The sequence below is a fragment of the Oratosquilla oratoria genome, chromosome 7, assembly GCF_046742065.1.
Source record: "Oratosquilla oratoria isolate Oo_2021 chromosome 7, ASM4674206v1, whole genome shotgun sequence".
NCBI lineage: Eukaryota > Metazoa > Arthropoda > Malacostraca > Stomatopoda > Squillidae > Oratosquilla > Oratosquilla oratoria.
In genome coordinates this window covers 55,946,448-55,960,202 of record NC_134783.1, presented here as the reverse complement: position 1 = coordinate 55,960,202, position 13,755 = coordinate 55,946,448, and the positions used below count along the sequence as shown (strand labels likewise).

The 13,755-nt window shown below is 38.5% G+C and overlaps 1 protein-coding gene across 1 annotated transcript; it reads left to right on the top strand.

Moving 5' to 3' along the window:
- Nucleotides 1-1,073: 1,073 nt before the first annotated feature.
- Nucleotides 1,074-13,505, top strand: LOC143026928 (uncharacterized). Its single transcript, XM_076187717.1, has 4 exons — nt 1,074-1,269; nt 2,083-2,180; nt 11,274-11,693; nt 11,897-13,505. Exons 2-4 carry the CDS (start codon nt 2,096-2,098, stop codon nt 12,439-12,441), a joined length of 1,050 nt encoding a protein of 349 aa, XP_076043832.1. The 5' UTR covers nt 1,074-1,269; nt 2,083-2,095; the 3' UTR covers nt 12,442-13,505.
- Nucleotides 13,506-13,755: the final 250 nt, after the last annotated feature.

The following is a 13,755-nucleotide window of genomic DNA, read 5'->3' as shown; positions in this document are numbered from 1 at the left end:
GCAGCAACCAAATTGGTCCCCAGCTTGACAGATAAACCATATTAGGAAAGAATAAAAACTCTGTGTTTGCCAACTTTGAAAGATTAAAAAGAAAGAGCTGATATTATTACTGTTTTCAGGTCAATAAAGATTCCATTGACAGAAAAGATCTCTTGATTAAGGATGAATTAGGGCTTTAAGAGGCCATGGAAACAAATTAAGAAAGAACGCATGTCTAAAGGGTGTAAAGGAATATAGCTTTCCGTATTGCACAACTATTTGGAATAACTTAGACGGTGATATAGTGCAAGATCGAACAATAAATAAAGGCAAATCTAAATATGATAATTGGAAACCAAGGATATAGACTACGTTAAGTACATGAATTTGAGGATAGATATGATACATTGGAGAGTAAAAGACGGAACCCAACGAGCGCTACTTCTTATCTATATACTACAATTAAGTAAATACTTCTCACCCCTATCTCTCCTATCACCTTCAAAATTTTTCCTATATCTCCGTCAACCTATCCTAAGCACATCTGAAGACATTGAATTTGAATGGCATGTAATACCAGATCTACGCCATAGCGACCACTTACCATTTCTTACGCCCCTCGCAAGTCCTCCATCCTCACAACCGCGATGGTTCTTTTCTTGTTCAAATTGTAAACCATCCAATCAGCAACATTTATCTCTAAAACCGTAGGGTGCTGATCAATAGATTATTATTATTATTCTAATTAGGTTCTATTAATAATCATCCTATTATTATTCATTATCATTTATGTATCAGAATCGCAATCCCACACCCAATATAAAAAATGGTCCCACGGTATTCCCCGGCGTGTCGTCAACAGTGGGGGCGGAGTGAGGGACTGGGAATTTCCCTTCTCTGTATATTTCTGGACTAACATTTCTCGTCACAAGTAAATAGCTTTACCTATTGCATATGAATGTAACGCTAAAGAGGCCGTCACACCCATCAATATAAATATAATTGACACTGTACAATCACTACAACACTCCCGTTACACCATTACATAAAGCGATTTCTGCAACGTCCATTATTATTGTCGCGAGATCTCTAGTCGAATGACTACGTGCGCTAGGAGTCGAGAGCCAAACATCCGGAGTTTTTCCAAACCCGACATCCGGAGAGGAAATCCAAGATTCAGTCACCCCGAGAATGCCAGGTAGTTTCCCAATAGGGCGTAGACACGCTCGGGTCTGCCACTTTTTGAGAGTAAGGCCTTCTGTATGGTCGACACCACCAGTTTGTCCTGAGGTGAGGTGCCTCACTGCTTTTGTCGGTGACAGGTTGTCTTTTTATCAATACTCCTATATATTTTCCTGTTTTGCTTTTGTGATGGGTTTACTTCCCAAAGAATAATTTAAGGATTTATATATATATATATATATATATATATATATATATATATATATATATATATATATATATATATATATATATATATATATATTGAACTTCATTTCCCATTCTTGACCCCATCCAAAAATAGTGTCTGTTAGGGAAACCTGTGACCAAGTTTCCTTGTGCCAGTGAATCATCAGCCATCGTTACAGTCTTTCATGTGCCAATCAATGATTCCGAATTTTTGTTCCAGTGGCTCATTCAAATTTTTAGTATTTTTTGTGTTAGTGGCTCAACCTTTGATTCTACATTCTGCGATCTTGTACTAGTGCCCCATCTAAGGATTCTACATTCTTTTCTCAGTAGAAAAATTAAAGAATCTGCAATCTTGTGCTAGTGACCCACCCAAGGATTCTGTGTTCTTGTGCCTCTGTATTAACCAGCGACTCTATAGTCTTGCTCTTGTGGACCAACCAAGAATTGTAAATTCTCTTTTCAATAGATCATCCACTGGTTCTTTATGTTTGCACCAACAGGACACCATAAGTATTTGGACAAACACTACCTCATTTAAATGTTGATTCACCATTAGTGCGCGCCATTAATTTAGTTAATGGATGAGACAGCCAAACAGTAAACCATAACATATAAGTGTCTATAGAGTAGAACAGCGACAATGATCCCAGCAAGCCATTCCCTGACTCCTTTATATTTTCTTTCCCGAAGGTTGCACAACGCCATGGCCGGGTACTCCTCAACGACGCTGTTCCTTGTCCTGGTTTTCGCGCAGTTCTTTTCTAGTTCCTGGGCCACGTGTCCCTTCAGTAAGTTCTCTCCAGTTCTGGAAACCACACTTGGGGTTCTTATAAATGATAACTGTAGATATGGGAGAGCAACCCCCAAAATGGGAAAACTCCATGGGTAAAAAGTAGACTTGAGAGTATACATACATATATATATATATATATATATATATATATATATATATATATATATATATATATATATACATACAATGCATATATGTATTTATTTTGACATCGTGGTACAGCAATTTTTATTATCAACTGGGACCATACACCGGGGTATATACTCGTGTGTGTGTGTGTGTATTTACCTAGTTGTATTTTACGGGAAGGGGAGCTATGCTCGTGGTGTCCCGTTTTCGTATCTCATTTTATCTAATCTATTTTTAAATTCATGTATTGTTTTTGCACACACCACTTTCTCATCTAACTTGTTCCAACTGTCTATTACTCTGTGAGGAAAGCTGTTCTTTTTCACATCTCTTCTATAGCTGTCTTTTTTTATTTTCTTTCCATGTCCTCTTGTATTTCTGTCATCCCATTTTATCAGATTATCTCTATCAGTAATTTCTATGCATTTCATGATTCTGTAAATAGCTATCAAATCTCCTCTCTCTCTTCTTTGCTCTAGTGTCTGTAGTTCAAGTTTTGCTAGTCTCTCTTCATATGATAGTTTTGAGAGTGTTGGTGCCAATTTTGTAATTGCTCTTTGTATTCTTTCAAGTTTTTTTATGCATTTTTTTGCACTTGGTGACCATATCGTTGCTGCATATTCCAATCTTGGTCTTATCAGAGTGATTAGAATTTTCTTCACCATTTCTTCATCCAGGTATGTAAATGCCACTTTGATTGTTCTTATTAAATTATAGGTTTCTCCAAAAATCTTATTTATATGTTTTTCAGGTGACATATTATTCATAACAATGACTCCCAGGTCCTTTTCATTTTCTATTTTTTTTTATTCCTTCTTCTCCCAATTTATATGATCCTGTTATTCTGTTTTTACTTTTTCCAAATTCCATTATACTACACTTTTTTGTATTGAACTCCATCTCCCACTTCCTACTCCATTCCTGTACTATATTTAGATCTCTTTGTAGTGATTCACAATCTTCTTCCGTGTTCACTTTTTTCAATAGTTTTGCATCATCTGCAAAAAAGCTCATATAGCTTTCAATTCCTTCATCCATATCATTAATATATATAGCAAACATTATTGGGGCCAGAACTGTTCCTTGTGGAACACCGCTTATTACTTCATCCCATTTTGAGTGTTGATCTCTTATTACTACTCTCATTTTTCTTTCTTGCAAAAAGTCTTCCATCCAATTTAGCAGTTTGCCCTGTATTCCTCCTTCAGTTTCTAATTTCTTAAGCAACTTCTTATGTGGTACTTTGTCAAAAGCTTTTTTTAGGTCTAGAAATGCACAATCAGCCCATCCATCTCTTTCTTGTATTATATCTATTAGTCTTGAATAGAAACATATTAAATTGGTGACGCATGATCTTCCTTGTCTGAATCCAAATTGCCTTGGATTGAGCACGTTGTTTTTTTCTAAATATTTTACCCATCTATTTTTTACAATTCTTTCACAAATTTTTGCTATTGTACTTGTTAGAAAGACTGGCCTATAGTTGTTAGAGTCTTCTTTATTTCCTCCTTTATATATAGGTACTATATTTGCTTTTTTCCAATCTTCTGGAACTTTACCTTCTTTCAAGGAACTGTTTATTATGCTATGTATTATGTATGCTAGTTCATTCCTGCATTCTTTCAGAATCCAGTTTGCTATTTCATCTGGTCCATGTGATTTTCTGACATAAAGATTACTCAAGTGGTTCAATATTTCATTCTTTGTTACTTCTATTTCTTTCATAGGGGTGACTTTCTCTTTCCATTCAATCTCTTCAGGTTGTATGTTCTCCCTTGTAAACACTGATTTAAAATGTTTGTTCATAATTTCCGCCATTTCAATTTCCTCTGTGTATTCAACTCCTCCTTGTCTTAATTTCTCCAAATCTTGTTTGTTTTTCAGTTTGTTGTTTACAAATCTGTAGAATAGTTTTGGTTGATCTTTACATTTTTCTATGACATCTTTTTCATATTTTCTCTTTTCCTCTCTGCACGCTTGTACATATTCATTTCTATAGCAAGTATATATTTTCCATTTTTCTGGTCTTTTGTTTTTTTCTTCCATTTGGTCCAAGCTTTGTCTCTTTTGTCTTTTATCTCCCTACAACTTTTGTTGTACCAGCATTTTACATATTCTTTTTCTTGTTTTTGTCTTGGGACATACTTTTCTACTCCTTTTTTTATAGATTTTTGTCAAAATATTCCATTTCTCTTCTACTGTTGTATCTTCTTTGTGTATTCTTTCCCAGTTTTCATTTTGGAAGAATTCTCTTATTTTATCAAAATTTGTTTTTTCATACATCAATCTTCCTTTTCTATATTGTTAATTTCTTTTCATGTATTTTTTCTCATTTCGTTCTAGTTCTATCAATATGTGGTCACTTTTGCTTATTGGTGCCTGGTATTCTATCTTTTCCACTATTTTAGGTTCTGATGTGATTATTAGGTCTAGTCTCGATGGTTCTTCTTCATTTCTAACCTAGTGTTCTCTTGGATCCATTGTGTCATTGTGTGGTCAATAATCATCTCAAGTAGAACACTTCCCCATGAGTCTTCTCCACCCTTTACAGTCATCTCTTCCCAGCATATTTCTTTGCAATTATAGTCGCCCATCATAACTATTCTTCCTCCATCTTCCATTATCTCGTTTAGTGTTACTCTTGTGTCTTCTAACATGCTTTTATGTTCATTCTCTTCCCATGAGGCTGTTTTTGGGGGCACGTAGTTTATTACAAACTTTCTGCTCTTCTTATCTCTATCTTCTACTTCTATCATAATCATCTCTACTCTATTCTTCCCATATGTGACTCTCTTCACGTTTATATCCTTCTTAGTCAGGAACATAACTCCACCCCCTTGTTTTATCTTTCTGTTTCTAATCCAATAATTATATGCATTGTGTCCTATGCTGTTGGGTGGTAGTGGGCCTTTTAATTTTGTCTCAACAATTCCCATTATGTCCGGATCTTTTTCTTTCAGATATTTGTTCAGTTCATTCAGTCCTGTTATTAATCCATCTATATTTGTGTAGGATACTCTTAACTTTCTGTTATTTCCATTGTATTCTCTGTTTCTTTTGTGTTTCTCTCTTTTATGTTCCATTTCTTCAATTTCATATTCACTACTCTCCAGTAGAATTCTTGTTTTTCTGTCTCCGTTCTGGCCTCGTTTTTTTTTCTTAGCTTCATGTCTATTCCTTATTTCCTCCTCTCTTTCCTCTTTATTCATTTCCCTTTTTATCCATACCTTTTTATATTGTTCACTTGTTGCTAGTTTCCCTGTTTTGGATAAGATATTCTCTGCCGTCGTTTGTGACCTGAATTTAATCTTAATTGGTCTGGTCTTGTCTGTACTATATTTCCCAAGCCTGAATTTCTCTTCGATTTGTTTCATTATTTCTGGCTCATCTTCCTGAACTAATTCTAGTAAATTTCTTACTTTTTCATTTTCCTCTTTGGTTCTTGTGGTTCTATCTGGGTTATGTTTCTCTTCCATTCCTAATATAATTATACATTTCTTTCTATCTGCTAAGTCTCTTACTATATTCTCCTTCTGTCTCATCACTTTAATAACTGAGTCTTCAGTTTGTTCTTTCATTTGCTGTTTGATTATGTCAGTAAATGCAACTTTACTCTTTTCTTGATTTTTTTTCCAACCCTCCTTGTTGTCCTTATTATTCTCCTTTAAGACTTTATTCTCCTTTTTTACTTCTTTTAACTGTTTTTTTAATTCTTCAATTTCCTTAGTTAAGTTTTTGTTCGCCTTCTCTAGTTCTTCCAATTTTTCAACCCTCTGCACAATGTTGTTAACGTGACCGAACCTAAGTTCCCAGTGCTCGATCATCTTATCGAGCTTCTCTTCTAGTCTTGTTAATGGGGGGGGGGGGGTTGTGTCCCCCCCCACCCTCTTTAAATCCCTGGAAAATATTCTCATCACCTTCTACTGTATTGCTCTTATCTATACTTCTGATCTTTACATTTTTGTTAGACATTTCGTCGTCGCTAAATTGGTCCGGACCTCTTTTTGTTTAGATGGCGTCTGCCTGTCTGGGCCAAGTCCTCACCTTCTTCATTTCCCTCCATTTCCCTCAGTAATCCCTTCCCTTCTCCTTTTTCCTCACTTTCCCCTACACCACGAGCAATTTCCCCCCACCCTGTAAATACAATAGGTACTTCCTTTGCTTCGGGATCCACGAAATTTCACTTTTTCTTCAGAACGTCGTCTAAGCCGTCCGTTCGTTGAAGTGTGTGTGTGTGTGTGTGTGTGTGTGTGTGTGTGTGTGTGTGTGTGTGTGTGTGTGTGTGTGTGTGTGTGTGTGTGTGTGCGTGTGTGTGTGTGTGTGTGTGTGTGTGTGTGTGTGTGTGTTTACCTAGTTGTATTTACCTAATTGTATTTACCTAGTTGTATTTTACGGGGAGGGGAGATATGCTCGTGGTGTCCCGTCTTCATATCTCGTTTTATCTAGACTCTTTTTAAATTCGTGTATCGTTTTTGTATACACCACATTCTCCCCTAACCTGTTCCAAACGTCTATTATCCTGTGGGGAAAGCTGTTCTTTTTCAGGTCTCTTCTATAATTGTCTTTCTTGATTTTCTTTCCATGTCCTCTTGTATCTCCACTATCCCATTTTATTAGATCCTCTCTATCAATAATTTCCATGCCTTTCATGATTCTATAAATAATTATCAAGTCTCCTCTCTCTCTTCTTTCCTCCAACGTCTGTAACTCACGTTTTGCCAGCCTCTCCTCATATGATAGTTCTGAGAGCGTTGGTGCTAATTTCGTAATTGCTCTTTGTATTCTTTCAGTATGGGAGCAAGGGCTGATAAACATTTCCTTCCGGAAATCGAAATAGAAGAATATAACTTTTTTCACAAGGACAGGGTTGGCAGGAGTGGGGGAGGAGTAGCACTTTTCGTCAAAAATACAATAAACTGTATTATCAACAATTCGATTAAGAAAGTTATTATTGGCGTCCTGTATAGACCTCCTCAGCATTGAGCAGACTGATCCCCTGATTCATTAAATTCGCAGAGCGTCCCAGTACAAAAGCGTTGTGATCATGAGAGATTTTAATTATAGAAACATTGACTGGGAATTTTTAGTAGGAGATCAGGAAGCAAAAAAAAATCTTAGATGTGGTGCAGGATAATATACTAAAACAAATTATTACCGATCCTACGAGAAAAGAAAATATTATGGACTTACTTTTAATTAATAATGAGCACCTAATGAGTAACGTTAAAGTGGGAGATAATCTAGGCTCAAGTAATAAGAAGAATTAAAAAGTATGAATAACGTCCAAGTACCAGACTTCAGGAGAGCCAACTTTGACAATATAAAAATCTATTTGAATTTGAATATGAAATGTCATACGGATGGTTCGGACATCATCGACGCGGTCAAGGGTCGGGACCTGATCAGGGGTCAAGTCATGACCATGGGTCAAGTCATGACCATGGGTCGGGTCACGGAGGGTAATATGCATTACCTTGGGTCAGGTCATTTGGGGGCGGAGGCTAAACAGCCAGGTCAGCGATTTAGATTAAATGTATAGCAATATAACTGATTTAATTATTAATGCACAAAATACATTTATCCCCCTGAAGTCAATACGGAAGAATAGTAATACTCCCAAATGGATGACGGACAGACTGAAACATGAGATCGGAATGAAAAGAGGACTTTACGTAATAAAAAAAAAATAAAAAAAAACGGGGAAACACACCTTAGATCAAGATATAACGAAATGGCAAAGCTGGTTAAAAAGAATACACGTACAGCGAAACGTAACTATGAAATTAAGGTTACCAGTCAAGCAAGATCCAACCCAAAGAGTTTCTTTCATCTCTACAGAACAAAAAATAAAGAAAGAATAAGCCCAACTAAAAACGATGAAAATGTCATGATACAATCGGAGGAAAAAATGAGTGAGGAGTTTAACAAATATTTTCTCTCGGTGTTTACTAATTAGAGGTTAGATGGGGTATCTGACTGCGATCCGATTTTCAGTGGGGATGAAGAAAGTAGACTATCTAATATCAGCATTAGTAAAGTGGAAGTAGTCAAGCAGATTCAAAGACTTAAAGCTACAAAATCCCTGGGTCCAGACGAAAATTTTCGCGAGAGTGCTTAAGGAGTGTAAATTTGAAATCTGCGACCAGTTAACTGAAATATTTAAGAAAAAGGTAGACACTGATTTTGTGCCTACTGCTTGGGGGTAGGCAAACGTTGTTCCTGTTTTTAAGAAGTGAGATAAATCGTCTATATACAACTACATGCCAATCAGTTTGACATCGGTTGTAGGAAAAATGCTTGAATCAATAATAGTAAATGAACTCAAAGAACACATCGAGAGACATAATTTAATTCGTGACACACAGCATGGTTTCTCCAATGGTAAGTCATGTGTGACTAACCTTCTATCCCTTTACACTAAAGTATATAAGGCGTCAGATAACAATGATAATTACGATGTTATTTACCTTGACTTTAGCAAAGTGTTCGACAAGATACCACATCGGAGACTACTAAATAAAATCAAACCCAATGGCACAGGAGAAAAAGTGTAAGAATGGATTAGAGCTTGGATCAGTGACACAAAAACAGCGGGTCACCATAAATGGAGTAAAATCTAGGTGGGGCAATGTTACTAGCGGGGTTCCCCAGGGCTCGGTTTTGGGTCCCTTGTTGTTTATTGTGTACATAAACGACTTAGACGATGGGATAAACAGTGATGTTAATAAGTTTGTGGACGACACTGAAATAGGATGCCAAATTAGGTCAGGAGACGACGCAGAGATTCTGCAGGATGATATTAACAAATTGTTCACATGGTCGGTGAAATGGCAAATGAACTTCAATATCTCTAAGTGTATGTTTCAGTCTGCCAGGGGTTCTGGTGTAGCAACTGTTACTGGTCACCCAAATCACCAGAAGCTACGAGCACATTCCGCACAAGCATAAGAATCTGTGATATTCGTCCGTCACCTCCTCATATATTAGAATCAGTCTTAGGATTGTAACTTGCCAAAGTTGGCGTAAAAAAGATGTTACCAGCACACCCACCCACCCACACACACACACACACACACACACACAAAAAGTACAAAGCGAACATATACACATTACACGCAGACACACACACACACACACACACACACACACACACACACACACACACACACACACACACACACACACACACACACACACACACACACACACACACACACACACACACACACACACACACACACACACACACACACACACACACGGTGGCGCGGATGGTAGAGTCCCCGACTGTCACTACGGCGGTCTGGGTTCGAATCCTGCCCAGGGCTGAAATAGTTTCAGTATCGCTGCGCTTCGAGTCGTTACTCCAACTCTCGCGGGCCGGGAGTTGTGTGTGTGGGTGCGTGTAAGGTCACAGCATTACCCATAGATCGGTCATTCGAGCTCTGAGCTCTCTTCCGGTAGGGAAAAAGCTGTCGATCACGAGTCCAACCCGTGATCCAAAGACCAAAGGTGAATCACATACACATACACACACACAAATGCAAAGCGAACATATACACATCACACGCACACACACACACACACACACACACACACACACACACACACACACACACACACACACACACACACACACACACACACACACACACACACACACACACACACGACTCGGTGGTGCGGTTGGTAGAGTCCCAGACTGTCACTACGGCGGTCCATGTTCGAATCCTGCCCACGGCTGAAATAATTTCAGTATCGCTTTGCTTCGAGTCGTTACTCCAACTCTCGTGGGCGGGGAGTTGGGTGTGTGTGTGCGTGTAAGGTCAAAGCATTACCCATAGATCGGTCATATGAGCTCTGAGCTCTCTTCCGGGAGGGAAATAGCTGTCGATCACGAGTCTAACACGTGTTCCAAAGACCAAGGTGAATCACACACACACACACACACAGTCAAACGAACCCGTATACAAACACCTATATAGATACACACAGGCAGATAGATACAGCACCGGTCAGAGACGGTTGTGTATATATACATGTATGTATATGGGTTTGACTGTGTATTTACCTAGTTGTATTTTGCGGAAGAAGAGCTATGCTCGTAGGAGCCCGCGGTTGTATCTTCCCGCATCCAGTTCTTTCTTATAGTCGTGTATAGATGTGTGCGTCTGTGTGTAACGTGTATATTTTCACTTTGTATTTTATTTGCTTGTGTGTGTTCTGGTATTTCTAGGAGCCTTTTGCAATCTAAGCATAAAGGAACTTAAATATAACTTAATACAATGAGAATTCATTCCAACTTTGAACATGCGACAGCGTGATGAAAAAATCCTAATCGTGTAAAAATATTACACCTCCGTAAGGGAAAAACGTCGGACACACACACACACACACACACACACACACACACACACACACACACACACACACACACACACACACACACACACACACACACACACACACACACACACACACACACACACACACACACACACACACACACACACACACACACACACACACACACACACACACACATATATATATATATACATACATACACGACTCGATGGCGCAGTGGTACAGTTCCTGGCCGCCATTACGGCGGTCCAGGTTTGAATCTCGCCCAGGACTGAAAAAACTTCAGTATCGCTGCGCCACAAGTCGTTACTCCAACTCTCGTGGGTGGGGAGTTGGTGTGTGTGTGCGCGTAAGGTCACAGCATTACCCATAGATCTCTCTCGGGAGGGAAATAGCTGTCGATCATGAGTCCAACACGTGATCCAAGACCATGTTGAATCACACACACACACACACACAAACACACATACTTACACAATATTATATTTTTCATATACTACATTGTAGTATGGATATATTTTGCATCCAATTTCATTATAAGCTGAAAAGTATTCTGAATGTTTTCTCACTGTATTCCAAATTACCTTTTCAGATACCACTGAGATCTGGGCTGACGCTAAGGCATCCACCGACCCCCTCATCACCAACGACATTCTTGTCGAGTTCGAAACCGAGAACGAATTCATCGAGTTCCTGATCCAGGAGGATGGGGTCTATGTCGCTATGGCCACCATCAGACAGGAAACCAAGGGCTTCCACAAGAGGACCCTCCAGACGTCGCTGCTGCCCAGCAAGTCTTTGTCCAGTCGGAAGCGTGTATTCTTCACGAAAAAGACTCAGCTCCGCTTTCAGTACGAGGACGGGTTTTTCAATACCACCCTTTTCTCTGGCACCAACACCACAAAGGTGTCATTGAACGGCACGAAGACCAAAGGGTCGGGGACGCTGACTCTCCGCGTAAGGACTGATGAAAACTCACGCTTCCAAGTCCGCATATCTTGTTTGGACCCAGGTAAATTTGCATTCAAAAAGCTACACCTCATACAATGAAATTGTTGTGTTGTATATATATGGTTGTTTGTGTTTTGAAGTAAAATCTAAATCTAAAAATACACAGCAATATTTTTTACTCGTTTGGCTCGGTGGGGGACTCATAAACAAAAGGGAAGTCGTATATTTTGTCTGCCAAAATTGAACTCCTTTCCTTTACCGCAGATATACATGGTGCTCGTATCACGACGATAACTCTGGACTGGCTTCTTATCTGCATCATCGTCGTTTCTGCCAGCTTCTCTCTTCTCTGCTTCGGAATCGCCGTCCTCCTGCTACGGCGAGCGTGCAGGGGATGTTGCAGAAAGAATGAGTTTCCACCAGATACTCCAAATAGGGATACGGAAAGTAAAAATAGCGTAGTGTACGACAACCCGAATTATCCGCCTATTCTACGACCTGTTTTCACTCGAGAACCCACGGTAAACCCGTCAGATGATATGTACGAGGAGCCGATGGAAGTGTTTTCGAAGAACCCTGCGAGCCACACTTACGGAAACCTTCCACCACAACATTGTGGGAAATCTAACAGCCAAGGCTCTGTCAACTACAACGAAGTTGTCATTGTCAGGGATAACGAGAAGTCAGAACTTTGGAGACCTGAGTCCAATAATAGATTCAGTCGCAGGTACAACATTTACGCGAACCTATTCAGCAGAAACAAACATTCATACCTTTTCGAAGGTCAAGAACCACGTTCCAATGTATGAGGATATGTTCTGCACGCTTATCTGTGATTTAGTTTGAAGGGCACCACTTAAACAAAAACAACCTTTAAAACACACACACACACACACACACACACACACACACACACACACACACACACACACACACACACACACACACACACACACACACACACACACACACACACACACACACACACACATATATATATATATATATATATATCGGTCCCGGACGATTGGTCTAACGACGATTGGTCTAATTCCAATTGGTCCAAAGCGAATTGGTCTAAAACCATCTCGTCCAATAGTACGATTGGTCCAACAACACGATTGGTCTAAAACCAACCGCTTCACCTAAAGGATAGTTTGTGCAAAATTTCTTTATTCTATCTACCGATTTAACTAAGATTGGTCCAAAGCGAATTGGTCTAAAACCAAATATACGATTCGTCTAATTACCATAGCTAACTACCGCTTCACCTAAAGGATAGTTTGTGCAAAATTTCTTTATTCTAACTACCGATTTAACTAAGAGATAGTTTGTGTCGAAGCTCTTTCTTACTTTGTTTTAGAGTATTTGCATTTTGGAGTATTCTCCTAAGCCCTTAGCATGGAGTTTCCTGTGTGTGAAATTGTGATATCCGAAAGAGGAAAGGAAAAGCTTGCTGCAGATGGTTATCTGTTTACATTGCGCTCAAAAAGGGTTCAAAAGACAAGTGGTAAAGAAACATTTTACTGGCGATGCGAAACAAGATCATGTAAAGGATCTGCCGTAACTCACTGTGAAGATAATTGTCACATTGTAACAAAACAAAGTGATCATACTTGTGGATCTGCGGAAGCCAGTCGAATCGATGTAGTGAAGTGCCGTAATAAAATAAAACAAAGAGCTATTGAAACCAGTGACAAACCATGCCAAATAATTCAAGACGTATATAATATTGCTTATTAAGTTAGATTTTTATATCCTTTTTGTATTTTTAAAGTATATTTTTATGTGTGTCCTAAATAAAAGTTTCTATCATTGTCTTTAAAGTATATTTTTATGTGTGTCTTAAATAAAAGTCTCTGATTTAAATTCTTATATTTCTATCACTCTCTTTACATCAATTTTAGACTAATCGTCATTAGACCAAACAGTATATTGAACGAATCGGTTTTAGACGAATCGGTTTTAGACGTATTGGTCTATTAGACCAATTGGCTTTGGACCAATCGGTATTAGACCAATCGTCGTTAGACCAATCGTACCAAACCCATATATATATGTATATATATATATATATATATATATATACATATAATATATATATATATATATATATGTATATA